This window comes from Rhinolophus sinicus, chromosome 3, assembly GCF_057876585.1.
Source record: "Rhinolophus sinicus isolate RSI-liver-muscle chromosome 3, RSI-T2T, whole genome shotgun sequence".
Lineage (NCBI taxonomy): Eukaryota > Metazoa > Chordata > Mammalia > Chiroptera > Rhinolophidae > Rhinolophus > Rhinolophus sinicus.
The window spans coordinates 138,162,132-138,190,079 of NC_142503.1; the positions used below are offsets into that span (position 1 = coordinate 138,162,132).

General features: G+C 39.2%; 1 protein-coding gene across 2 annotated transcripts; it reads left to right on the forward strand.

Moving 5' to 3' along the window:
• The first annotated feature begins 112 nt into the window (after nt 1-112).
• Nucleotides 113-27,910, forward strand: NUSAP1 (nucleolar and spindle associated protein 1). 2 transcript variants are annotated; one of them, XM_074327897.2, is made up of 11 exons: nt 113-307; nt 5,758-5,826; nt 9,013-9,204; nt 10,207-10,327; nt 13,892-13,993; nt 15,861-15,970; nt 19,532-19,716; nt 21,296-21,453; nt 23,728-23,844; nt 25,872-25,971; nt 27,031-27,910. In XM_074327897.2, exons 1-11 carry the CDS (start codon nt 215-217, stop codon nt 27,122-27,124), a joined length of 1,341 nt encoding a protein of 446 aa, XP_074183998.2. In that variant the 5' UTR covers nt 113-214; the 3' UTR covers nt 27,125-27,910. The 2 variants fall into 2 exon arrangements, with proteins under 2 accessions (XP_074183998.2, XP_019581011.3); XM_019725452.3 differs by having other exon boundaries at nt 114-307; nt 19,529-19,716.
• Nucleotides 27,911-27,948: the final 38 nt, after the last annotated feature.

A 27,948-nucleotide genomic window follows, 5' to 3' on the forward strand; every position in this document is an offset into this window, starting at 1 on the left:
TCTGATGTGGAGGGGAATCAGCCCTTCTATTGGTCAACGCTAGGAAGCCCCGCCTTCAAGACCTTTTTAACCAATGGAAGTGTAGCATTCTTAATTTAAACTGTCTATAAAAGTGGCTTGGTAAACGTTTACAGTGGCTTCAGAGTTTTGAACCGTCCTGCTGAGGTTGCGGGATCTATACAGTGTGCGTGGGTTGCCTGGATTGCGGATCGCGATGACCGTCCCGTCGCTGGAGGAGCTGGACTCCTTCAAGTACAGTGACCTGCAGAGCTTAGCCAAGAGTCTGGGCCTACGGGCTAACCTGAGGGTACGGGGCCGGTGGCGGGCGGGGGAAGACGCGTTGGGAAGGGACTGCGCGGCCTTAGGTAGACGCGGTGGGGAGGGACCGAGTCCGCCCCTGGGGCAGTAGATTTGGTTCACGGGGGTCCCTCCAACTCTGCAAAAGTTGGACGGAAAGGGAGCCATAGTCTTCACCTTATTTTGAGGCTGATTTTTGTGGGGGCTCACATAAGGGTATCAATTACGAAATGCAGGCCCAGAAACCTCAAGGAATGCTGGGTCTAATCCCGATTGTTTGGCAGTCGTGGAAATAATTGCCTTGGATTCTGGCAAATTCCAAACAGTCACAGTTATGTAAATTGTAATAGCGTCCAAAATTTCTTGCTACTTTATTTGGGGACCACCCCCGTGGATACATTTTCTATAATGCAGCCTTGATCTAGTATGATCGTTAATTTATTGATCACTATTGTGGTAGTGTTCTGTTTCCACACCAGTACAGTCTTTGACTCTGAGGCTGCAAAATGTTGAGGGTAAATGTGGGGATTCAATTTGGGATTGGGGTTCTGTATTAGAGTCTAATGGAATTTTCCCACATAATGCTAATGTATACTCTGGATATTTGTTCTGCTGGTTGTGGTATTTACACTGAGCCAATGCCTAAAATCAGGCGTCGCAAATGTTTTTAAATGGCTTAAACAAAATAATCAGTGTCCAGGTACCTGTTAGGGCTGATTGATAAAGGAGTGTCTTTGGAGATATTTATGAGCTATGGTGTTCAATGGTTCCCTAATACTTCATAAACAGAGGGTATTAGCTTAAATCCCTTAGGCTTTTTGTCATCTAGCTGGCATCTTTTATCCAGTCCTGCATCCCTGAACACTTGGTACCTTTGTCCATCTTTGTGTCTGCTAATTTTGACCCTTTGGCCTCAGATCTCCTTCTTTCTCCCTCTTCTTTATCTACATGAATAATTTCCAATTACTCTTCACAGTCCAACTGAAATGTCATCACTTACATGTTGCCTCGTCCTATCCCCTCTTCATTCCCTTAGCCGCAGGCCTACCACCCCAGGAGCCCTCTGTGCTTTTTAAACAGCTTAATTTCAAGTAGTGTCTTTGAGCACTTACAGCCTTCCACACCTTGTACTCTGGTTGTTTATGTATGTTATCTTCTCTACTAAAAGTTGAATGAGGATCTCATCCATCCACCTTGGAAGTCTTCACAGCACTAAGTGCAGTACATTTTGCACAGGAGATGATGAATAATTGTGCAGTCTATTCTAGTACTTTTTGGCAGTACTAGAATAATGCACCGGAGGGTAGCAAGAGGGTTACAGTGGAGGCTTGCCACCTGAATTCAGAGCTCTGGCTAACAGTAAGGCCCCACAACCATTTGGATCTCTAAAAGGCTATTGCCAAGTTTAGATCTTTTTCTGAAAGTCCTATCACTGTCTCTTGAGGCACGTGATCTGGGGTGGTCAATTAATCATCTGTTTTCATAGAGGTGGAGAAGTATTTGCCGCTACAGACCCCATTGCCTGCCTAGCACACAATATCTGGCTGGCACATATTAGGTGTCAAATATTTGTTGAGAGGTACTATTTCCCAGACAGATTTGGTCCTACAAAGCCTTATTATAACCAATTATAAAAAGACTCCTTTGGGACAGAAAATTTAACTTGGCCTAGGTATTAAATTATATTAAGGTTATTATTAATTTTGTTGGGTATGACAATTGTATGTGGTATGCTTCTCTCTTTTTTAATCCTTATCTCTTTGTACATCCTACTTAGTATTTACAGGTGAAATGTTATGATGCCTGGGATTTGGTATAAAAGACTCAGAAAAAGAAGGGACTAGATGAAGTAAGAACAGCCGAATGTTGATAATTGTTGAAACTGGGTGATAGATACATGAGCGTTCATTATACTATTCTCTCTACTTTTGTATGTGTTTGAAAATTTCCATAATTAAAATGTTTTAAATTATTTACAGTTGGTACAGCCCAGGAGCTTATTAAATCAAATGAGCTTTTAAAATTCCAGCTACATAACAAAAATGAGTAAATCGCTCTAAGAAATTATTAATTTATTTTTTCAAATGTAACAATAAGATTTAAATAAATTTTACCAGTATGATAACATTCTAAATAAATTTAGAGAGAATTAGCTCTTTCGTTCGAGATTCTATTATTAATGATAAAGCAAAATGAAGGAGTCAGTTACTAATATTTATTGTATGGCCACTGGTCGTTTTCTCACTCATGCCCTCACTTTCCTTCTTGCAAGCTTAGATTACAAAGACTGGCACTATTTCCACTTTCTTGCAGCTCCCCTCCCTCACCTGGCAAAACTCTAAGCCTGATTAAACCCAGCTGTGTGCTTAATCTTTGCCTGTACCTAACCAGTTGATCCTGGCTGGAGAAAAATCACCTGAGTTTGTTGACTGAAGTTAATTTAAATTTATGACTATAAATCATAAAGGGAGCATTTGATTCTACTACACTTCCTTGGTAGTCATTAACTTTCCCATTTTTGAGGACAGTTATTTCATGTCTTCTTGCCTCAGATTGGCTCCCTTCCCTCACCTGATGACTTTTCCTTATAGGTCATGGAAAAAATAGATGGAATCAGCTGAGAATTACCTCATCTTTTCACCAACAAACCCTCTAGACAGCCTTCACCTGTCCCCGCCTAGGCTGCCTCCCTCCTATTACAGTAAAAGGGCAGCCTTGCTGTTTATGCTGGGAAATCTGTTGCCTCCTCTACTGTTAGTTATACTTCTGCAATTATCTTCTCTCTCCTACATCAATTTCTCCCACTCTGCTGGCTCATTTCCGTATGCATGTAATCAAATCTTCATATCACCCATCTTTAAAAAAAGAAACAAAAACCCTGTCCTGACCCCACATCCTTCATCTGTCCAATTTCTCTCTTTTTTTCCACTGAAACAGTTCTTATCAAGGCCACCGTGCCCTGCGTCTCTATCCTTACCTGCCCATTAGCAGAGTTTGGCGTGACTGAATACTTCCTTCTGCTCACACCACTTTCTTATCTAGACTTCTTTCAGATTTCATTTTCTTCTGCCTTCCTAGCACTTTTTCCTAGGCTCCTTTGCTGGTTCTTTTTCTCTGCCAAATCTCTAAATGTGGAGTGCTCCAGAGTTGTTCTCTCCTTGGCCTTTTCTCTAACTGTGCTTTCTTCCTTGGGAAGCGTATCCATTCTCATAATGTTAAATTCATCTAGGCCTAATGACTCCCAAATCCACCTCTCCAATGGGACCTCTCCCCTGAGCTGCTGACTCATGTGTTTAAGTGCATCTTCAACAGCATTGTCATTTCACCACAATTAAGATCTCATCCCAATCTCAGTAAATGGTTCAAATCACTGTCGTTCCTTCCTTCACCGCTCACACCCGTCCATCCTGGTCAGCTCTTCCTCCCAAGTATCTTTGACATCTGACCTCTGTGCACCATGTCCAGTGCGCAGGGCTGGACCACAGCACCCTCGTCCTCTGACCCTGCTTCCGCCTGTCTATTGCTCTCCTTGCCGCTACTCTTGCCTCACAGTAGTATTCTCTTGGTACTTGGGTGCTATTTGAAACTTCGAGTGTGTCATTTTTTCCTCCTCAGAGCCCTCCAATGACGTTCCTTACACCTAAAATAAAATCTGAACTCCTCCAAAAGTAATATGAAAAAACTTGGCATGAGCCAGATTTGGAGGGAAATTTTTTTAAAAGAAAACAGCTAACATTGGAGACATTTGAGGAAAATTAATTATGGGCTAGGTATCATACAGAAGATATTAGGAAATTAATATTTTTCCTAGGTATGATAATACATAGAGGTTATGTAGGAAAATATCCCCTTGTTTTTAGGAGATGTGGCTGATGTATTTAGTTGCAAAGTATTATGATGTCTGGAACTTATTTGCAAATAGCTTGGCAAGAAATATTAGGTTCGTGCAAAAGTAATTACAGTTTTTGCAATTATTTTTAACCTTTTAAACTGCAATTACTTTTGTACCAACCTAATACATATTAATATATAGAGAAAGCAAATATGAGACAATAAGAACGATTGTTGCATCTAGGTGGGGAGTATAAATGCGTTTACTACACCATTTCAACTTTCCTATAGACTTGACATTTTTTTACAGTAAGAAGTTAGGAGGAAGAAATCCATACTGCTCACTGACCTGTAAGTGCTGGCCCAGGCTCTCGTCACCTGTCTGAGCTTCCTGCCCTCCTTGCCCCGGTGCTCACCTGTGCCTTCTTTCTTTCCTTCACATTCACCAACCCATCTCAGGGCCCCTGAGCTGGTGTCCCTCGGCTTGGAATGCTCCTTCCTCACATCTTCATCTGCTGCCTCTTGTTCACATCTCAGCTCAAAAGTCACTACCTCAGAGAGGCCTTCGCTGACCATCCCAACCAATATGCTTGACCCGTTAAGCATAGGAAAACATGACGATGCCGATTCACATTCCTTTTTCGGGAAGGAATAAGAAGGTAGTTTCCTGAGGGGGAAGAGAAACTAGGAGTTGCCGTCCCCCAGGACCCTGTAACCATCCTCCTCTCTAAGACTGCCCCGTCTTTGGCATTCCCCATCTTAGGGACCCACTCCACGTTCCACCAGCTGCCCAAGCCAGAAATCCAGGTATAATGAAGTTTCCCTATTCCTCAAGCCCCATATTTATGCTGATTTTACTTCCTAGGAAGGTTTTGAATCCATTTGTACGGCCTCAGCCCTGTTTTAGTTCAGGCCAGTCATCCCTGGTTTCCTACAACAGCCACCTAGCTGTTTCCCTGTCTTCCATCTTACCCCCATCAAATGCATCCTGCACATTGTTCAGCCATGATCCTTCTGAGGAATGCAAAATTGGTCACCACTCCCCCGCTGCAGACTCTTCAGAGACTGCCCTTTATCCTGAGGGTAAATTTGAAGAGGCTTACAAGGCATGATGGGATCAGGCCCCTGCCAACTTTCCCAGCATTCTCCCTGACAGTTTCCTCCAATAGCGCCATACTCCAGCCCCACTGAACTTCTGTTCTTCAAACTCCACTCTCATGTTTCCTTCCCATGCTTTCTTTACCCTTTCCCTGCATCCCACTCTCCTATTCGTCCTTCAGACCTCAGCAGCTAGAGCCATCACGTCTTTATCTTAGAACTGGCATGTCCACTTACCTGCTAGTGGGCCAGCTTGGTGGCCAAGCCCAATTATGTTCTCACAATAGCCTGAGCGTCCTCGTGTTGGCACTGAGCCCTCTGCATTGCCATTGCCTCTTTCCTTGTCTGACTTCTCCACTCTGCTATGAAATCTGTGAATGCAGAGACCAGTTCTGTCTTGGACATCATTCTATTCCCAGAACCTACCCAAAGGACTTTATATGAATATAAGAACAAGAGAAAATGTTCAATATATCTGTCTTGCTTATTTGATTTTTGGTTTTACTGCTAAGATCTTCAACTTTTCTGCAGGCAGACAAGTTGTTAAAAGCCTTGAAAGCCCACCTTAAACAGGAAGCAAGAACAGAAAACGAAAATCAGGTAAGGTTTTTTATCACCTATTTAACAGCAAAACAATCATATTTAGTTAATGAATGAGAAACACAATTAGTGATGACTTTTAAGACATGCTATTTATTACCAACGAGGTCATTATTGGAAATAGTAACTCCTTTCATAATAACTATTTGTTATAAATGGCAAAACTGCCTTCCAGTAATTTGTTGAATAAGACCTGATACAAATGCACAGGTTAACTTTGATACAAATGCCAAAAGTTACAAGAGATTGCATGGTATGCCTAGGAAGGGAAATGGATTCAACATCTGAAAAGTCCAGGTTAAGTAGCAGCTCTGTCATTTCTCTTTGTGTGACCTCAGAAAACTCAAACTCCTTGATTCTTAGTTTCCTGTTGTATAAAATAACAATAATATCTGCTCTGCTGAATTGACTCGTGTGAGAATCAAATTAAGTGATAACTGTGAAAGTGACTTGTCAACTATAAACCAGTGCTGATGGGAGGGGTTGTCATGGCTGCTGTAGACCCACACCAGAGATTTTGGACAAGTCATGACACCTAAATGGATCAATGAATGCTTCATTAGGGCCAGGATTCTTAACGTGAAATAGAGAAAAATGTTGAAAGGCCTTAAGGAACTGGGCCTCAGGGAGCATCCATTATATATCTGGAAATGAAGGAAATAAAAACATGAACTTCCTCTCCTCTGTCTTTATAGTTTCTATAACTCTTTATATTCCAAGTTATAAACATTTAAAATTTTTTAACATTCCAGCAATATGTGGTGTAACCCAGAGGTACCATTTCTATAGTGGAAAGTTTCTTTTCACTTTCTTCATCATGACTATCCAGGGCGTTGGGAAGTGGGATCCAGAGAGCATCTTTCTACGGTCTTGTAGAAAGCTGTGCTCACCTGTTCTCATTACTCACCTGTTCACCTCCTGGTTGCTTTCCAGTGTTTATTGTCTCGTCTTCCTTATCGCCTTATGACCTGACCTTATTTTGGGTGAATGCATCTGGATGTCCCTTACGATCCTTGCCTCCTGGTTCCTTAACTCCTGTGACTTTCATTTCTACTATTCATCAGCCATCCACTTCTTTGGGCATATCCTGGACCTCATATCCCTTGGAACCATATATAGTACTGTAATATATCATCTCTGATTAAATAAAACCTTCCCCTGTCTGAGCCCCCTTAGTCTTTCATTCCCAACACATTTACTTTGTACTGTGGTTCTCAACCCAGGTTGTAGGGGAGTATCATTTGGGGAGCTTTTTAAAAATTCTGATATATAGGCCTCACCAAACCCCAGGCCAACTAAATCACTCTCAGAGGGTGGGGTCCAGGCACCGTACCCCAGGCCAACTAAATCGCTCTCAGAGGGTGGGGTCCAGGCACCGTAGTGAAATGGACTGGAAAGTCAGGATACAAAGCAGTCTACCCCCCTCCCTCCATGTTCAGAGTACTGGGTGTCTACTGCCCTCTAAAATAGTAGACGATTTCTCTGTACGTAATTAAATGGTTATTAAGCAAAGACCTCTGCCTTCTGACATCCAAGGTCCCCCCAGCACAATAGATTCCTCCACACCTAAGGAACCTAGTAGATCAGATCCCACCAGACAACAAGCACCCCCACACATTCAAGCTCTTAATGAGGTTTTTGCTCTGAAATGATAGATGACCAACAGTCACAGACATCTGAGGAAAGCCTGCAGTTTGAGAGAACTTAGGATAAAGAAAAAGATGACCCTAAAGGAAACAGAGGAAAACAAACAAAAGCTTTAAAAAATATAAAATAAAATAAAGCCCTACAATAACTTATTGATTTATAAACTCTTAGAATCAAGCTACACAAATAAGACAAATGATTCAATTAAGGTTACATAACAGGCTTTAAATACTGTTTACTTTGATACTTAAAGAGAATAGAACACAGAAGTTGAGAAATAAAGGGAGGACAATAAGTGAAGGGAAATACATATGGATGCTAATATCTGCAGATTACAAGGTAGGTGTATATAGTTGTGGAACAAGATTTCAAGGTGTTAAGTATATTTAAAGCTGCAAAGGTAACTAATAGAATGACTGAAGTATTATTCTGTTAGGAAGAAGATGGGAGATGAAAGTGGTACAAATGAGCTAAATTTTAGCATGATAGCTACTAAGAATAGCTATTGAAAATATAAATGAATATCTCATCAGCAAATCACTAGTGACATCTAAGTAACCACCTGAAATTAAGCCTTAGAAATAGGAAGGGTAGGCAGAGAACCAATTACTTTCCTTTATAATCTCTTTAGTATTTGATTTTTAAGGCACATGTATGTATTAGTTTATTTCAAAACATTAGAATTTTTGTATTAAAAAATTCCAGAAACACCAAAAACAAGCAAAGCCTTTCCTTTATAGTCGCTAGGTAAGAAAGGCTTCCTCACACCCATGATAATATAGTCATTTATTTTTTCCTAGTGCTTTTATAGTTTTACCTTTTACATTTAAATCTTTCATCCATCCAGATTTCATTCTGGTGTGAGAGAATGGTCACGTTTCATTGCCCCTTTACCACAAAAAAACATTGAAAACAGTTTCTCAGCATCATGTGTTAAATGAATCCAACTTTCCCCCACAAATATGACGCACAACCATTGTCATACAATGATTTCTTATATAAACAGTCTGTTTGGAATGTTCTGGTACATGTACCACACTGTTTCGATAATGTAGCTTTACATTAGTTTGATACTTCAAGTACCCTTCTTACCGTACTCTTATTTTGATCTTCGACAAGTTACTTTGGACTCTCTAAGCCTCAGTTTCCCCATCTGTGAACTGTGGGTAATATTAGTACTTAGTCCAATAAAGTTGTATTAGCTGTAATTATTATCAGTTATAGCATATGCCTAGCATATAGTGTATCTTCAATAAATGAATGAACTTTTAATAATTTGCTTATTTACTCACACTAAGATAACTTTGAATGCTTTCCTAACCTAGTTTTTTTTAGCTTGGGTTATTAAATGTGATTGTTTCTTTTTGAATACTCTGTAATTCTTATCCTTGTCTATAATTTAGTGCTAGAGCATTTTAAAACTATTTTACGTATGTAATATGTTTTTTATTCTGTTTAAATGCTGATTCTTTCTGAGCATTATCACACATATACATAGAACATACACAGGACATGGCAGATTAATGTCTCTCTTTTCAGGATGAAAGTCAAACTTCTGCATCCTCTTGTGATGAGACCGAGATGCATGTTAGCAGCCAGGAACAAGCTGAGGGGGAGCCGGCCGGCCACGTCACCAAAATGAGAAGGCGCAAGACTGTCCACAGGAATCCTGACTCTCAGATGAATGGAAGTGTGCAAACTGAAAACGAGCCACCACCTGTGTCAAAATTGGTATATACTTAGGGAACTTAGTTTTAATTCCCTTCTGATACCAGGTGGTGGTAAACGCTGTGTGCTATAAGCTCCCTGAACGCAAAGACCCGAGTCTAGGCTGCTCGTCATCACCCCCTGGGCGCTGGCCCTCGGGAAACGTTCACTAAGTGTTAAGCACAAATGAAATACTTGTTGAAGAAATACAAACCTTCGTTAAGTGTTTACTTAAGTGAGGTGTAGTAGGTAAGAAGGAAAGAGAAACCAACATCAAATAGCACTTTTTAAAATTTTTCCTAGCTTGCCAGACCTGGCAGTCACGCTTTTCTTAGTCTTTCAGCAGAGTAGACATGTGATTCCAGGGGTTTCCCTCACTTGCTTTGAGAGCGCTCTGGTTTTATTATCTTTTCATTCAAACGTAACTTTTACAATACGTGGTCCTCATACTTATGTTCTAGCTTTGTACAGTCTCTCGTCGTTAGCCTATCTGGGTCTCTTAGTGTTAGTTTCTCATCCCTAAGAGAGCCAATCTTGCCATGGTCCCTTGTATCTCCTAGTCCCCAAATCATACTTTCATGACACTTGGTGAGGAAGAGAGCCAGATCTGCCACTCAAAAATCTTACTCTCCTTTTCACCTTTAACTTCTTTTCCCCCTCGGTTTGATACCTATCTTTGGGAGGCAGTGATTACTTATTTCTATTTTTCTTTAAATATCTGACTATAAGCAATGTTTTTAAAATTTTTTCGTGTTTTTTTTAACTTTGGCCAATAGTGTTTTAGTGGTATATTTTTTGATTGAGGTATAATTGACATGTAACATTAGTTTCAGGTGTACAGCCCAGTAATTCGATGTTTGTATATATTGCAAAAGGACCACCACAGTAAGTCTAGTTAACACCCATAACCATACAGTTACAAAAATTTTTTTCTTGTAATGAGGACGTTTAAGATCTACTCTTAGTGACTTTCAAATATGTCACTTCTTATTTATCATTTAAATCATTTCCTTTTAAAATTTGTAGCAGGAACATTCAGAGGTACAAACAAGTGATCCAGCTGAGTTCCAGAATCAAGAAATGTGGGAAAACCAGGGCCTCAAAACTGTAGCAGAAGTTCCTTCTCCACCAGATGAGAGCCAAGGAGGTGAGAATGCAGTGTCCTTGGGAAAAAGTGGGATAAATGCTATGCCAAGTTACTAAACAGCATATATATATATATATATATATATATATATATATATATATCCAAAATTGCTACAGTAGCCATAACTCCATCTCCTAGGGTTGCCATAACAAAGTGCGACAAACTGGGCAACTTAAAAGAACAGGTTTATTTTCTCACAGTTCTGGAGGCTGGAATTCTGAAATCAAGGTGTCGGTAGGGCCATCCTCCTGAGACTCTGGGTAGACTCCTTCCTGGCCTCTACCTTCTGGTGGTGGCTCTTGACCCTTGGCGTTTCTTGGTTTGTAGCTGCATTGCTCTAAATCTCTGCCTCTCTCATTACATGGCATTTTCCCTGTGTGTCTCTTTCTTTACATTGTCTTCTTGAAAAGACACCCGTCATATTGGCTTAGGGTCCATCCTAATGACCTCCCCTTCACTTGATTACATCTGCAAAGACCCTATTTCTGAATAAGGTTATATCAAAGTTACTAGACGTTAAGGCTATAGCATATATTGAGGGCAGGGGGAGGGGTGGACACAGTTCAACCCATAACATCATTATAACTTTTAAGGATTTGGCAATTAAAGCAAAAGTTAGAAGCAAATACAGTAGGCCATCAGGTCATCTTTAGTAACTTGAGAAACCAGAATAAATGGTAGTTGGACGTTTAGGAAAGTTGATGTCTACTCAGTAATGAGGAGAGCCTGCATTTTGTCCAGTAGCTCCTGGCTGACTCCAGAGACAGGTACAAAAAGACATGTTTGCCTGTTCAACCAGGGCAGTCAAAAGGGGGCTGCAAAGTCCCAGTGGTGTGGCCTTTTTTATTATGATAAATGCATTCTCTTCTTAGTCTCTAACTCCCTAAAAACCTCTTCCCTAAACTTTCTCAACTAATAGTTTGTTTCATGCACACCAGAAAATTTCAATTCCCCCACACCTAACAGGACCTGGTGCTTTCTGATTTCATTCCTCAGGAAGCCTGCCAATTACAGCAGTGTCTCAGTGTTCATTTCACCCCAGCCAATCTGTCTGGGCACCTGAGGCTTGCCTGAGGGGATCAAGGTAGAAGGTGATCCATTCTAGTGTCCACCATAGAGTTAAATGCAGAAATTCTAATGCTGAACCTTCCCATTTTCCCCAGAATTTTGTGTGTCTTACTAAATCTACCTCTAGGAGGTCGAAGTTCTGATTCAGTAGGTCTCAGGTGAGCCTGGGAGTCTGCTGTTTTTAATAAGCACCCCAGGTAATTTTGGTGCATATGCCTCATAAACCCATTTTAAAATCACGATTTAGAGCAAGTTGTTACGAAATACGACAGTCAGAAGCTGAGGGTGGAATTCCAAATGTTGCTGTTCCACCAACCATTTTATCAAGGAGACTTCGCTCTGGGACTCCTTTTTGATGGTGTGGAGAAAATGAGGGTGGACCCATTAAGCCAGGTTTGCCTAACGAAATACAGGCTGTGAAGAATTTTTAAAACTTCATTTTGACATAATTTCACACTTAAAGTTATAAGAATAGTACCGATTTCCTATATATCTTTTATCTAAATTTCCCAAATGTTAATACATGTTTTCCTCTTTATCTATATTTATATACACACATATATGTGTTGTATACATTTTTTTTCCTGAACTGTTTGAGAGTAAGTTGTAGATATGGGCCCCTTTACCCTAAATAAATACTTCGGTGTGTATTTCTTAAAACACAAGGACTTTCTCTCACAAATGTACGGAATACAAAAAGTTTATTGATGTGGCTTCATATTCCACACTGCAGCTAACTTTTAAGAAACTACCACTTGTCAAGTTTTAGTGTCGTATCAGAGAAGAATCCACAATTATCTGAAAAGGCTATTAAAATATTCTTCCCTTTCAACCATATATCTGTATGTGGCAAGATTTGTTTTCATATATACTTCAACCAAAACAACATGGTAACATGTTGTGTGCAGAAACAGATAAAATAATCCCGCTGCCTTTTATTAAGCCAAATATTAAATTGAAGAAAAAAAAAACCACTAAATATTTTTGTTAGAAATTTTAGCCATTTTTCATAAATTTATGTTAACATTTTAATGGGCATATTATGTTTAGTGAATCAAATGTTTTTGAATGTCTTAGTACCTAATATGGCACATTGATAGATAATAACTAATGTACATGAACAAAAATTCTTTGGAGCCTCAATAATTTTTGAAAGTACGTAAGAATCCTGAGACTAGGAAGTATGAGAACAGCTGATCTAATCTATAGATACACCGTATTTAGTTTCATCAATTATTTCAATAATTATTCCAATATTTTCATCCAATTATGCCAATAATTTTATCAATTTTGTTCCTTAAAACAAAGGAAGATCTGAGCTCATCCTTTGCATTTCATTGTCATGTTTGTTTAGTCTACTTTAATCTGGAATAGTTCCTTCGTCTTCCTTTGTCTTTCAGGATGTTGACATTTTTAAATACAGGCCAGTTGTTTCTTGGTCCTGGACTTGGTTTGTCTAATGCGTGGTGATGGTTTTGGCCATAATCTTGTGCAGTGATGCTGACAGCACCCCAGAAGGCACCCATGTTGGTTTGTCCTGTGACTGGTCGTGTTAACGCCCATCATCTGGCTATAGTGGTATCTGCTAAGTTGCTCCTCTGTAAAGTTACTATTTTTCCATTTGTAATAGTATCTTGTGAGGAGTGACTCTGAGTCTGTAAATATCCTGTTTTTCATGGAACTGTTCTATGGTTTTAGAGGCAGGGTCCAAGCAGAAGCCCCTGGAATTCCTCTTGCTCTATCAAATATGCTCTATCAAATAGTCTTTTTGCCTTATTTTATGGATGTATTAGGGAACCTTAGGGATAGGTGACTTGATAAGTGATATTTCTTGAAAACCCCACTTGCATGTTTTTTAGTAGATTGCCTCAAGTTGAGAAAGATAACAGAATGTGGAAAATGATTATAGGTGGGGGAAAATAGTAAACCTTATACACACCAAGATAACTGGATTTAAAAAACAAAACAAGTACAGGTACGCCTTGCTTTATTGTGCTTAGCTTTATTGCACTTCACAGACGTTGTTTTTCCGCATATTGAAGGCAAGACCCTCCACCAGCAAAAAGGTTACAACTTGCTTTATTGGAGTGGTCTGGAACCGAGCCAACAGTATCTCTGAGGTCTGCCTGTGTAGAAGCAAAGGACCTGAAGAAATACTCCAAAATGCTAATGGTGTTTCTTAGGCTGGTGGGATGATGTGATTTCTGTCATTCTAGTTCTAAAAAATAACATATTCATAGCAAAAGCTCTGAAAAAGTATGTTTAAATTTCTGGAAAATAACTTCTATACAGGAAGCATAAAATTTCCGCCTCCTTGAAGCATATGAGCTAAAACTAGTGATACTGTAGCTCATTCTTTGTGCTTCTTATGTGCAGTTTCTCCCACCACCTTAGCAGAGCCCATCACATGAATATGCTTCCTGTTAACTTTCAAACATTTCTTAATGGGAAGAATTTTGTTGAAATCTTTCATTAATTCTATATCTTCGGACTCAGGTAATGAAGATTCAAAGGTACCTTCAGAAAGAAAGCGGTTTCTCTGCACAGATGGATTTTCCAAATCTAGAAAAATTAAAAGAACTGCAAGTACTACTCCAAGTAAGTTTTGTGCACAAAGAAACATAACATGATGGTTGGTCCCCCTTGGGCTGCTGTTGGAGAGGCAGTGTATTGTCACAATTTTAAAAGCTGGGATACTGGAACTGGGGCTGGCATCCTTGTTCTGTCATTTTCTAGCTCAGACCTTGGGCAATGTACTTATCCTCAGTAAATCCACTTCCTCAGTTGAAAGTGAGAATGGTTATTCTTAAATGTTATTCTTTTCTTATCCTCTGGACTAAACAAAGATGTCAGTTAGCAGTGAAATGGACAATGGAGAGATTGATAGAATGTTTGATAGTTTGTTTTATTTTCTTTAATTACTGCCTGTTTCATCAGGTTGACATATAGATTTATTGAGACTGGTTTTCCACTTCTGATTTCCTAGCATGGTAGCTTCTAGCATGTAGCAGGTATTCAGTAAATATCTGAGACTGAATGTCTGCAAAGTGCTTGGCATAATATCCATCTTGTAATAAATTTTTTTCTTTCCTTTTTTTTCATTTTTTAATAATAAGTCTAAGGGACTCCATTTCTGAGCATGTAATTTGTCTTCCGTATTGACTGGCACATAGAATGTTGATTGTTATATATTTATAGTACTTGTAATGCTGCTCAGCATATATTAGAAATTTGTATACTTAATTATACTTAATTAGAAGAGCACAGAGTGGGGGGTCAGCAAACTACTGCCCGCCTTGGCCTTAGAACCCTTAAGCTAAAAATGGTTTTTACTGTTTCAAAGGGTTGTATAAAAGAAATATAAGAGGCCATACCATTCATGGCCTCTAAGCCTAAAATATTTACTATCTGCCTCTTTACAGAAAAAGTTTGCCTGTGCTTGGCATAGAGCTTTCTATGCATTTTAAAATGTCAAATTTGTGATTAAGTAAGGCCATTTGATTAATTGGTGAGGGGAAAGGACAAATCTGTTATTCTTTTCTTATCCTCTAAACAAAGATGCCAGTTAGCAGTGAAATGGACAACGGAGAGATGGTGAATGTTTGATAGTTTGTTTTATTTTCTTTCATTTTTTATTTTTCAGTTACAGTTGACATTCAAGATTATATTAGTTTCAGGTGTACAGCATAGTGGTTAGACATTTATGTAACTTACAAAGTGATCCTATCTGGCATCTTACAGTTATTAGAATATTATTGAGTACCGTGTTTCCCCGAAAATAAGACCTAGCCGGACAATCAACTCTAATGCGTCTTTTGGAGCAAAAATTAATATAAGACCCAGTTTTATTTTAATATAAGACCGAGTATAGTATAATATAATATAATAAAATATATATAATTAATACTGGGTCTTATATTAATTTTTGCTCCAAAAGATGCATTAGAGCTGATTGTCCGGCTAGGTCTTATTTTCGGGGAAACATGGTATATTCCCTACGCTGTACTTTTACATCCCAGTAACTATTTTGTAACTATCAATTTGTACTTCTTATTCCCTTCACCTTTTTCACCCAGTCGCCCAACCCCTCTCCCATCTGGCAATCATCAGTTTGTTCTCTGTATCTATGAGTTTGTTTCTGTTTTGATTGTTTGTTTATTTTGGTTTTTAGATTCCACATATAAGTGAGATCATATGGTATTTGTCTTTCTCTGATTTATTTCACTTAGCATAATACCCTCTAGGTCCATCCATGTTGTCGCAAGATACTTTTTAAGATAAATATGTTTTGTCCCTGAGTTTGCAAAAACTAAATGTTTTAAAGTTAAAGTTTTGGCAAAGATGATGTTGAAATTGAATGGCAGGGATGCAAAGAAGAGAATAAATATTAACAGGAAAACAAAGGGCAGGTAAATAAATGGATTTTGTCTTGTTATTAATTTTCATATTTTGTGGAACGTTCTAGACTTTAAGAAGCTTCATGAGGCTCGTTTTAAGGAAATGGAGTCAATTGATCAATATTTTGAGAGAAAAAAGAAACATTTTGAACAACACAATTTACTTAATGAACCGAAGGTAATTATGTTCTTAATGGGAATAAACTATTTGAAGTTAACATTGATACCGTGTATACACCATGGTTAACACAGCTAGCTTTCCGTCACTACATTAGTGGAATGGATTTGTTTGAGTTTAATGTATTTTCATTATCTAAAATTAACTTCCCACCATGAGAATTTTCATAACCCTCCAGATAAAAGAGTGAATCCTCACTATATAGAACCAATTCCAAGTTGGAACGAGTTTTCTTTTCCACAGTCAGGCACTGTGCCTACCACTTTTGCTGAGGATGGACTGATACCTGGCTGAAGCCATCTTCTTTCCCTGTCATGCACCTAAAGGAGGAAGGGGTGACTAACAGTGGCTAACTTAAAGGCTTCCAGTGATAACTGAGCTCCCTGGGAGGCCTTCAGTCCAGGTCCTACTGGACTCAAAGCCCCTTCAAGTAAGAAAAGGTGATGAAGTCAACCCCGAGGTTGAGTTAGCAGAGTAGTGAGTTGATAACATCCTAGAAAGTTGATATTATTGTCCTACGTGGTATCTGGTGTTAAAGGGCTACCACATAGAGGGCCGGGAAACATTTGTTTTATAATTTAATAATACATAACAATCTGCCTCTTTCTCAAAAAGAATTTGAGGCAATTCATTGTATTACACACAACGCAAAACAGTATAATGTCGTTTTTACACTTGATCTTAGCCAAAAGGCCGAGAAGCGATAAATGTCGTTTTTAAAAGGGCAGAAAATGCCACTGTTAGCAGGTACATTGTTTATTATATCATTCACTTGGTTGAGTTTTGAATTTTCTGATACTAGTGCCAGTAAGGAAATGCACTGGATGGTAAGTTCTAAATAATTTAAAAAAAAAAAAAACACAAAAAAAAAACAAGCTTCTTAGTGAGAAACTTAGTCTCGGATAATAAACATTCATTTAAACAGTATTTATAAAACCACTGTTATCACACTTGAAGACACTGTTTGTCAACCTTCTAGCAAACAGCGCCAAAGCCAAGTCCTGGCATTAAACATCTCCATTCTTTCATGCTTATCTAACCACAAGGGTGGAGAATTCAGACAGGAGATCATTGGGATGCCCATAATGAGACTTTCTTAAATATTAGCTAGGAATGGGTATCACCACATTCCCAGTTGAATACTGGCGCAACAGGCCTATGCTGACACTTTATAGAAAGTCGGCATTTGGCTTCCTTTTTTACATAGGCATGAGCTAGCTGCAGATATGCCTGGAAGCAGGGCCACTCATCTTGCTTATCATGACGCTGGGTCTACTTAAGTACTTGACTGAAAATCAAGCTTTCTGTACTACATAATATTGATGAATTAATTTTCCGGGTAAGGATCAAATATATGGTGAGGGAAAGAGAACTGACTCTGGGTGGTGAACACACAATGGGATTTACAGATGATGTAATACAGAATTGTACACCTGAAATCTATGTAACTTCACTAACAATTGTCACCCCAACAAACTTTAATTTAAAAAAAAAAAATTTCCAGGTAAAAGTTAAGGGCAGAACAACTGCCTCAACCATAAACTTGAGTGTATCCTTGAAGATGTGTTGAATAAATGAGTAGCTTATCTTATTTTTTTAGTGACAGCCCCATCTGAATGAGTTCTAAAATCCCACCCCACTCATTATTTAAGAAACTGGCCAATCAGATGCGTTATTTGGTATGACCTACCTGGAGACTGGAGAATAAAAACAGTTTCAGTGACTTTGCCATAGTTGAGATGAAGTTTTCTTGACAGTTGACATGTTTTGGGATTAGTCATTTGGATAGTGATAGACAGTGATAAATGAGCCAAGATCTTAGAGAAAATCATCCTGCCCGTGACCAGTCTCTCCTTGACTTTCATGATCAGAGAAGGAAGACCTGTTTAATTTGGTTGCCAAATATCTCTCTACAAAGATCAGAAAGCTTGTGTCCCAGAGATGGCTGTTTACTTTGTTAACAATGGGAATGATCAAAATTTTTAATCTTTGATAATATGAAAAAATCCCAATTGAATTGACATTTCTTTGATTCAGTTACATGCTGTTTGTATGTTATATATCTTCATATGTTATAATTGGCTGTTTCTCTGAATTTGCTTTTTCTTAATTTTTGCATATTTATGAGCCATGAATCTATATTAATGATACATATGTTACAAATATTTTCCCACAGTTTATCTTATAACTATATTAATAGTGTCTTTTACCTTGTGGAAGGTGCTTTTGTTTTTAGTTAAATCTATCCAACTTTTCCTTTGAAGGCTCTGAATTTTTTCTCATGTGCTCCCTGTCCCAAGATTATAAAAATATGCTCTTTAATTTATTTTTATTGCTTTTATTATTTTTCCCTAATCTTTAACCCACATTTTTATTTTTGTGTATGATCTGATATGATTGAGCTCTTTGCTTTGTTAGAACAAGATTTTTATTGCTAAAAGAAAGGGAGGAATTGATTACATTGCTAACAAAATGAATTAATACTACTAGTGTCAGCAGTATAATGTTGTATGTGAAAAAAAGTCAAAATGATTGGTACTCAGTGCAAGTAAAATCACTGATACATTATAAGGTACTCGAACAGAGATGTAGAGTTGATGGTCCTGTCACCAAGTGTGAACTGCGAGGAGACGCAGTGTGGCACGGGGAATTTTAGGGAAGAGAGAGAAGGCATAAAAGGTGAGATTAAATATAACATGCTTAATACATCTAACTTGGGTTCTCTTACGGTAAAGATGTGTATTTACCAAATATTTTAGTTTTAAATTTGTCTCAACATTAGAATCTCCTCTGTATGTCAGATGAGAAGTTAACATAATTCTCTAGTTGTTCGTATTTCATAGGATATAATTGAATTTTTTATCTTTTGGCTTTACGTTGTCAGTTTCAGTAGTCCTCCTCTGCTGTCAAGTAATGAAGTTAGATTTCTTCTGCTTGCAGCAGAGCTTAGCCTGATGATAGCAAACCATTCAATTATTCTTTGTGCCTTGACAGTATCTAAAAAAATAACCCAAGTGGAACTCTTTCCAGCCATTTCAAAGAAAGCATTTCCCTCCCTCCCTTCTTTTCTTTAGTTGTTTCCCCTCCACCCCCAAAGAAATTTTAAAAGCTGTTGGGGGTAGAGGGGACAGGTAGGGGTGGAATTACTCGTAGATTCCACATGCTAATTATATAATAGGTTCTTCTTTGAGTTCATATTTAATAAACCGCATGTCGTGCTCTCAAAGTTACCGTGTGTCCACTAGAGAACCTAGTTATTCTCCCTCTCTGGCCACACGGGACTGTTTAAGCCACGTTCTTTCTCTAGTTAAAAACTACCATGGGTACGTGGGATCTGAGAAAGGCTTTCTGTACCACATTACTCAGCACAACCAAACGTTACTCTTCAGTCAGTCACCATAGCGACACAGGTGTAGGGAACTGCCAAACCTGCCAGGCAGGTAGGATAGGATGAGGTAGTGGGGATGAAACAAGGATAAATATGGGTGCTCTTCTGCACTTTGCCAGAAAGACAATATTAAGAGACCAAGCTTCAACAGTGCATTTCCCTTTGTTCAGAAGCAGCTCGTCACGAAGGGAGTGGTGACAACTCCAGTTGGTGTCCAAGGAAGACTCTCTGTGGCTTGTACCCCCACAAGCCAGCGGCGCTCTCAAGGCCAGTCGCGGGGCGCTGCAAGTCGGAGCACCTCGTGTGTGAAGGGGACGGTCAAGCGCTCCACTCTCTCGGCAACTAAAATGAATGTCAGGTAAAGCGGAGCTCCAAAATGTGACCGAGGACAAGGGCTCAGAGCTGTATATCTTCTAGTACACGTCACAGGGACTACGTCAAACATGTTTTCAGGTTGATGAGCAAGAACAAGAATGAGGATTGGAACAGAGAAAAATCAGTAAATGGCTTTATAAGTTCTGATCTTTTTAAAGTTGTATTTGGTTTTCTTGTTTCATCCAACTTTCCTAAGCTTACATTTGATTCATAATTAAAGATAGAAAATAAGGTATATATGGATATTTTTTCATTTTATTGGTTTAATGTATGCCTGCAAAGATATGTAAAGAGAAATTTTCCATTGACTTAAAGTTGAAGCTAAAGCCCTACAGAAAATCTCTCAATGCAGTGAACTAAAAAGTGGACTCGTCCTAAAGTATAGATACTATATAGCACAACGGGTACTCCAGTATCATAGCTATATCATACTCCATTGAGCCCTGTTTTCTTGTACCTTTCCGGACAGCAGGGTAGCCCTCAACTATGACTCTCCCCCAAATTGTATTCTCCTTTTTTAAGGGCACTTGCAGCATCTAATAGAGCTGGTGCATGGTAACACTTCCCCAACATGTACAATTATCTGACATAGTTTCTACATCTTAAAAACACTCTGAAGTTTGGAGTTCTATTTATTGAGTTAGCTGGGAATATGAGGTACCTATAGTTGGCAGTTCTGATTGTATTTAACACTATTTAAGAACACCATGGTCAGGCGTCAGCCCTCGTTTCATTGCAGTGTACAGAACAGCCTGGACTTCACACCGTCTGTCCTCGCACATCCAGTTTTTTTTACTCTGTTGTAGCCTTTGGTAATTTTGGGTGTTGATTCAGGATCAGCATCAAATCTTTAGTTGTAAGGCCAGAAGTCCCCTTCTGTTAACGCTCCGCCACAAACCCTTTGTATATTTTCTATCTGTCATTACTAGATTTTCATTAAACCTAAGATACCATCAACTGAAGACTTACCATTATTTTATGAACCCGTTAGAATAGTCACTGCCAGCTAACTATGACATGTTATAAGGTGTAAAACACATCCCAATTTCAGAGATGTTAAAATGTAGGGAAACTGTGCATCAGATAACCAATGAAATTCATTTATGGCAGTTTGCTATGAGTAGAGAATAGGCTTATGTGCCATTCAAATGAATGATACTCTTCTGATGAGATGTAAGATCTGTTCTTACCACTCACTTGGCACAGCAGTCTCCTGTTCCCTCTGACTTGCCATCACCAAGAAGAGGAGAAATAAGGGGAGCTTCTTCGAGCACCTCCTAAATTATAACTTGAGGCCTGTGGGCATCTCTTTCGAGCTCTGCCTTGTACGATCATCGTTAGCCAAGACTGGGAGAGAAGAGAATACAAAGCCATATTTTACAAATAGCCAAAGTTGATAAATGATTAGCATCAGGGTTTTAAGACCACGTCTATTCTGCAAAAGAGGTTCATTTGTGTAACAGTATTTATTGAGGCCCTTTCACTGCTTAGTGATGGAAAAGCTTTTGTTTATAAGCTTGATGCAAGTTACTCAATGTCTTGTACTCCACCGTCCTATTTAGATTTTCAGCCACTACTAAAGATAATGAGCATAAGCGTTCACTAACCAAGACTCCGGCCAGAAAGTCTCCACATGTGACCATATCTGGAAGTACCCCAAAAGACCAGGCTGTGCTTGGGACACACAAGTTAAAGACCACAAAGGGGGATTCTGTTGCAGGTAAAAAAAAAAAAATGAAAACAAGAAAACTTTTGGTTCATCTCTAAGCCATGTAACTTCCTAAAATTATTAAGTATATCTGTTTCCTTAAAGCCTCTGCGTATCTATAAAATCAAAAGCAAACATTTCACCATAGCATTTTTTTCATTTATACTGGTGAGGGAAAAGCCAGAGACACAAACGAAAAACTATCTGCCTGAGGACTCCATCCTGTCCGAAGGAGTTCTGAGATGGTGACCCTCCCTGAGGAGCATTCAGCCCCTTCTTGGACTCAGGAATGGATTAGGAGGGTCACGGTATTCATTCCAGCCTCTGAACGGTCCTGCAGGACTCTGAAACTAACAGGATTCCAGAGTTCCTGGACTAAGTGCTACACTGGTGACTAGTACCCTGGGTTAGCCAGCATAAGCCAGCTAGATCCTCTTGTAACCACTGTGTACTTCATCATCATCTACAAGGACCAGGCAGTTTTCAAAAGAACTGTAATAGCCGTGTGAAGGTTTAAAACAGTATCACAGTACAGGTTGAGGCCTGTATTCAAACTGAGTACGTCAAGATTCTCCTGAGAGTCCTATTGAATATGTCAGTCGAGAGCCTTGATTACACAGAAAGGATTGTCAGGTTCCCTGACACTAGAGGAATCTAGCAGGCTCTTCAGACTAGAGGAGAGGATTGTTGTTGGTAATAATCAGTGTGGGGACTCTGCTTGAGGATTTCTTCATGCCTTAGAGACCTAAATTGAATAGTGAGACTGACAATGAAATTTCAAGAATCCAGAGGTGGGAATAGTAAGTTTATATGATTCCTCCGCTCTCATTCCCACCCTAAACCTTAACTAGACCAGCAAACAAACATTCCATGGAACATTCTAGGTCATCCTGTAGGATGGGAAGAAAGGGGCAGAGGGGAGTGCTGAAAGATGGAGAGTGGGCTTGCCTAAGGTATGACACTGTCATTTTACAAAGAGCACTACGCTGCCTGGGCTCACTGAGCAGTAGCCACCTGCCTTATAATGAGAAAGGGCTCACACATGCTCACAGATAAAGACAGGAGGCAGAAATGAAAGGTTTACCATATTCTGAGCTTTCTCCTCTAAGTAAATCAGGGGTGTGCCCAGTTAGGATTGGATTTTTCCCCCCAATTATCAAATATGAATTTTATAGAAACAAAATCAAGCTATGATTTTTTTTCCCTGTGATTTGCTTTATGCACTCAGCATAATGTTTCAAGAATCGTCCTGTTGAGAAATGAGCTAAAGTTCATTCATTTTCACTGGTATGGTTAATTTCAATTATCAATTAAATAGTTATTTCAATTTTAGTTTTACTGCTTGTGGACATGTGAGTATTTCCAACTTTCCTTACGTATGGTGTAGCTATGACCACTCTTGAACATGTCTCCTGTACAATGTGCAAGAGTTTCTCTAGACCTGGGGTGGGGCTGCTGATGAGAAGGGTATGTAGACATTTAGTGCACCGGTTGAATTGTACCAATTTACACGCTCATCAGCACTGTGACCGCCCCATTGCTCCCCTCCCTCCCACCACTTTATACTGATACAATGGGGTAGCTTACGCATAGGCATTTTGTGCTTTTCTGTTATGTTTAACTAGATCGTCCTAGATCCTGGCTGCTAGATCACATATAGGCACGTGCTAACATTTGACAATGGCCTGAGTGCAGCCTGTGAGCGGAAAGGATTATAAAATGTGTGCCAGATATATGGTGCCCCACTGTAGCAAAAATTTGGCTTACTGAATTATACCATCCTGGTGTATTTTTAACTTTTATGGTACAAAATTTCATTCTTAAATAACAGCCTTTCTTAATAACAACCAGAGCCATGAATGTTTTCCTGTGATTAGGTTCTAATGTGATTAGGTTCCTGCAGGCTTACATCTGTGTTAATGAAAATGTTACTATTAATAATATATCATTTTTAAGAAGGATACTTAATATCAGGGAAATGGCCTGAAAAATTACCCAGTTAATTCTTCAAACAGGATTCTAAACTTCTTGAGGGTCCTAGAAAATGTCATAATGTTTAGACTAGTTGGGGAGCTGCTAATAAACAGGAAACAAATCTCAGTGGTTAGCTCTCCTCAGTTATTCTTTCCTCCCCTTTTCTCCTTTTTAACCCTCCATCTGATTCAGACTGTTCATATAGATTATATTTCTAAGATCGAGAATGATACTTTAATAAACTATAACAGGATAGCAAGTTTTTTTTTTTTCTAATTAAACTCTTGGGTTTTCTGTGTTGGCTTTTTTTAGTTGTTACCCCTTTCAAGTTCATGGCTGAAGCAGCACAGACTCCAGTCTCCCATAGGAAACCAGTGTTTGATCTCAAAGCAAGTCTGTCTCGTCCCCTCAGCTATGAGCCACACAAAGGTATGTGGGGATGTTTTGAGGTACAAGACATGCGATGACATAAGATTAACCAACTCTGCATCTGAGGATGTAAAAATTCTAGTGACAGTGGCAGCAGTACGTGACCACAGCCATTCCTGCCCCCACATCCCTATGACCCATAATTAAAAAGAATGTCCATTAAATACTAAATAATTGATTCCACTTAATTTTTTTGTTAATCAACGACATAGTTTCTAATCAGTATTACTATAAAAAATTAATAAAATTTCAGCCAAAATCAAGAAACTTAGAGAAGTTAGCCTGTAGGTAAATGAATGGTCTCTTTATAGCTTTCAAAGGATCCCAGGCTGGCTGGGAACCACCAGTCCAACAACCTGGGAAATTTATTGGCCAGATGTCACTCTTGGGCATATATTAAAGTAACCTTATATCTATTTAAAATATCAATACTTAATGTGATCCATCTTTCAGTACTTTTGGAATTACTTTAAAACAAAGAATCATGTTTATGTAACAGTGTTTGTCTCTAACTTACTAATGTCAATATAACAAATATAATTAAAACAAAAATCTTATTTAGCAGTGAGAGTCAACTAAACTGGTAAAAATCTTTTGTCACACACCCCATTTTTTTCTCCCCAAGTTTTCTCATATTTGGCAATGGCAGAAACCTAGCGGTCCTCTTTGGCTCCCCAGTCTCTCTCAGACCCCATATCCTGCCCCTCAGCTAGTCCTTTCGCCTCTACCTTTGAAAGAGATCTTTAATCCACTTGGTCGAGGTCATCATCATCTCTAACCCAGGCTTCTAGAATAGCCTCTCTACCCCACTGCAATCTTAGAAACAAACCAGAGCACATCACTGCCTTGCTCAGAACCTCCTAAGGTTTCCCATCTCTCTCCCCAGTTCAGTCGTCGCCTCCTCCCTTCCCTGACTTTGTGCCAAACACACAGGTGTTTCAACTCCTCAAACACACCCAGCTTATTCCCACCTCCAGGTCTTTGAACTTGTTATCCCTCTGCTCCAGCTGGAATACATGCTATTCCCGCAGACCTTTGCATAGCTGCTCCCTCATCTCAATGGGGCATGTACTCAGCTGTCACCAACTCAGGCCTTTCCTCCCTGCCCTCCTTCCCTCCTTCCACACTCTTTACTCCTCATCCTGTTTTACATTTCTTCCTAGCATGTGGTACCACCTAATATTATGTGACTTGACTGCCACCTACCTCTAGCACTGGAATGGAAGCCCAGGACAGCAAGGGTGTTTGATTGCTTGTTTCACTGCTGTGTCCTCAACACCTACAACAGTCCCTGGCACATACCAGCTGCTCAAAAAGTATCTGTGGCAGGAATGACTGTGCCCACCACTAACTTGGACTGACAGCAGAAAATCGGGATGAGAACTTCATCTGTGCTTCTTATGTTCATATCCAAGACAAGTTACTTAGTTCCTTTATGGAAGGGAAAATGAGTACTACTTCAAATGTTGGTAATTAAATGATGCAAGGGGTGTGAAAGTGAGTTTTATAAAATGGGCAATACCACCAATGACAATCACTGGTACTCGGAAGTAAGTCATAAACTACAGCAATACGTAAACATCTGGAAATTTGGTCCAAATTCTGAAGCCAACAAAATATTCCTACTCCTTCTATCCCAAATGCATTTAATAGATAACAGTAATAGCAAACTGCACAGGTGAAATGCTACTTTTATATTAAACATAATACCTAATGCAACCTTGGGATAAACTACTTGGTTGTGATGGCTTCTTTTAATGTGCTAAAGAAGAGTTGTTGGACTTTTTCAGTATTAGGATTTTTCCTGTGACTTTCCAAGGATTAAAAAGTAGAACACATATTTTTTTTCAGAGAAAAAAATGTGGTTTATATCTGGAATATGAAGTTGAAATTAATAGACTTATACTGGCAAATGTCTATTAAAAAGTAAAAATGGTGATAGCAAGTAAGTAGCCATAGATGAACCAAACTGGGAAGATAAATACAAGAACCGTCATAAATCTGTCCTTGTCTCTGTTCTAAACTAGGAAAACTGAAACCATGGGGATCATCTAAAGAAAATAACGAGCATGTAAACAGAGTTAGCTTCCGTAAGAAAACTTACAAACAGCCTTGTCTCCAGACCAGGTGAGTACATAATTACCCAGTTCTATAAGTCTTTTAATTTTGAAAGACTGTATATAAAAGCAGAGCCTTTGAGGGATAGCGAGTCTCAATAAGTGGTGTTTAAAGAGGCTAGAAGTGCAATCACATATAGAACTTTCTATAAGTACATGTGCCTAGGCCGCACCACAATGGGTTCTACACAACGGGTTTGAGGTGGGGCCCAAGCTTCTGCATTGTTTGGGAAGCTCTACAGGTGATGGTGATTCAGAAGAGGACCCAGATTCAGAGTATGGCCCTTATGTGACCTACCTGCCCACACAATGCACCTGGATACCCCTCCAGACACAATCCAAGTGCCCAGGGTACCTAGGTGTGCAGGTGGATGTAAATTCCTCACTCCCAGCGAAACCTCGGTTTCAACGCCCTACCCAGGGGAAACCCCGGGATGGTCCTTAGACTTTCTTCTGCATGAAAACCAAGTTCAAGCCAGAGCTCACCCTGAGCTACAGCTGATCTTGGCTATGTCGATTCCCTGCATGAAACCCTCCTGACATATGGTACCTGTCATTTCACTTGCCTATATTCAGCTGCCATCAAGACCTTTACTAACTATATTTGCTATTAAGATCATTAACATGATCCTGGGCTTCCCCCCCCACCCCAATCCCTTTCAGAAAAACATAGTAGCTTAAGTCAGTAGACCCTAGTTCCTAGTTCTAGCATTTTCACTAGACTGTAATTTTGAGCTTGACCTTTGACTTTGAGGTAGAGACTTCATTTAAAACAACAACTATAAGGGTCAGAGTCAATCACCAAGGTGCCTCTGGTTCCAGTTCCTTGTTTGACCATCTTATCTGCATTAAGATGAAAAGGAAAACACCAATTTCCAGTCCTTTAACAAGACAGTGATTTACAAGTGTGGCTTCCATCACAGGGACACCAGATAGGGCAGTGTCCTGTGAGTATCCTCCAAGTGTGCTAGATGTCGTTTTAAGTTTGGACGTTAGTCTAACAACAAGTGCTTTGAAGTGGTCTGTTGTGCAGCCTCACTAGAACCTAACGTGTACCTGTCCCTCTTAGGGAGGAGCAACGGAAGAAACATGAGCAAGCACGAAAGGAGAAGAAAACAAAGGTTTTGGGAGCTCGGAGGGGCCTCATTATGGCTGCAGATTAATAGCTTTTTAGCATTCTGTAAATATTCCTTTATTCTGAACCTTTTTGTTTTGTAAATATTTTCATACTGTCCTCACTTTAGTCGAGATCTTTTTCTGCTCTTTGTTTATAATGTGTTGTGTTGGTAGGTTCCTCACATGCTACTCTGAAAAGATGTTATTACCTTAAAGCTCACAAATTCTGCAAAATGTTTTTAACCTAAGTCCCTGTACAATTCAGTTTTCTATAGATTTTTGACCAAATTTTTAATGTCAAATTCCCTCTGCTGGCACTAACATGAACAAAACTGCAGTTCTCTTCTAGGCAAAAGCATTTACCTGATGGTAGCTAGTTGTACCACAGGCTTTAATAGAAGTTGAACGATAACGTGTTATGAATACTGTAAGCTGGGAAAAACCATCACTTCATCCTCTAGAGAATCTAGTAGTCTTAGTGAATCTGTGGGCCATGTGGGTCGATTATGGCATCAGTATTTTACCTATGTGAAGAGTTGTGCTCAAGCTTATGTGCACCTTTGTTCAGATCACTTCATGTAATTACCATCCGTCATTCAATAGATTCTTAAAAACTATAGCTCATTCTAGCCTTACTTATTTAAAAATACACAGGGCCATACTGCAATTTGAGGAGTGCTACTTTAAGGATTACTATGCTCTGTCAAACCTAAATCTTATTCAATTTATGGGAAGGACTAACGTTGCTTAGTATCATATCCATGTTGCACCTAAGTGAAGTTTCTGAGTTTTGTACTGCTTAAGATTTTCATAAATAAATTTTTTTTCTCATGGTGGTAGACTCATTCTTTGTAAACACTTTGGCTTCCAA

Coding starts and splice junctions, on each gene's coding strand:
- NUSAP1 (XM_019725452.3), top strand. CDS start 215: ATGACCGTCCCGTCGCTGGAGGAGCTGGACTCCTTCAAGTACAGTGAC. Junction 13,994..15,860: donor AACTGCAAGTACTACTCCAA/GTAAGTTTTGTG, acceptor GGAACGTTCTAG/ACTTTAAGAAGCTTCATGAG. Junction 15,971..19,528: donor ATTTACTTAATGAACCGAAG/GTAATTATGTTC, acceptor CCCTTTGTTCAG/AAGCAGCTCGTCACGAAGGG.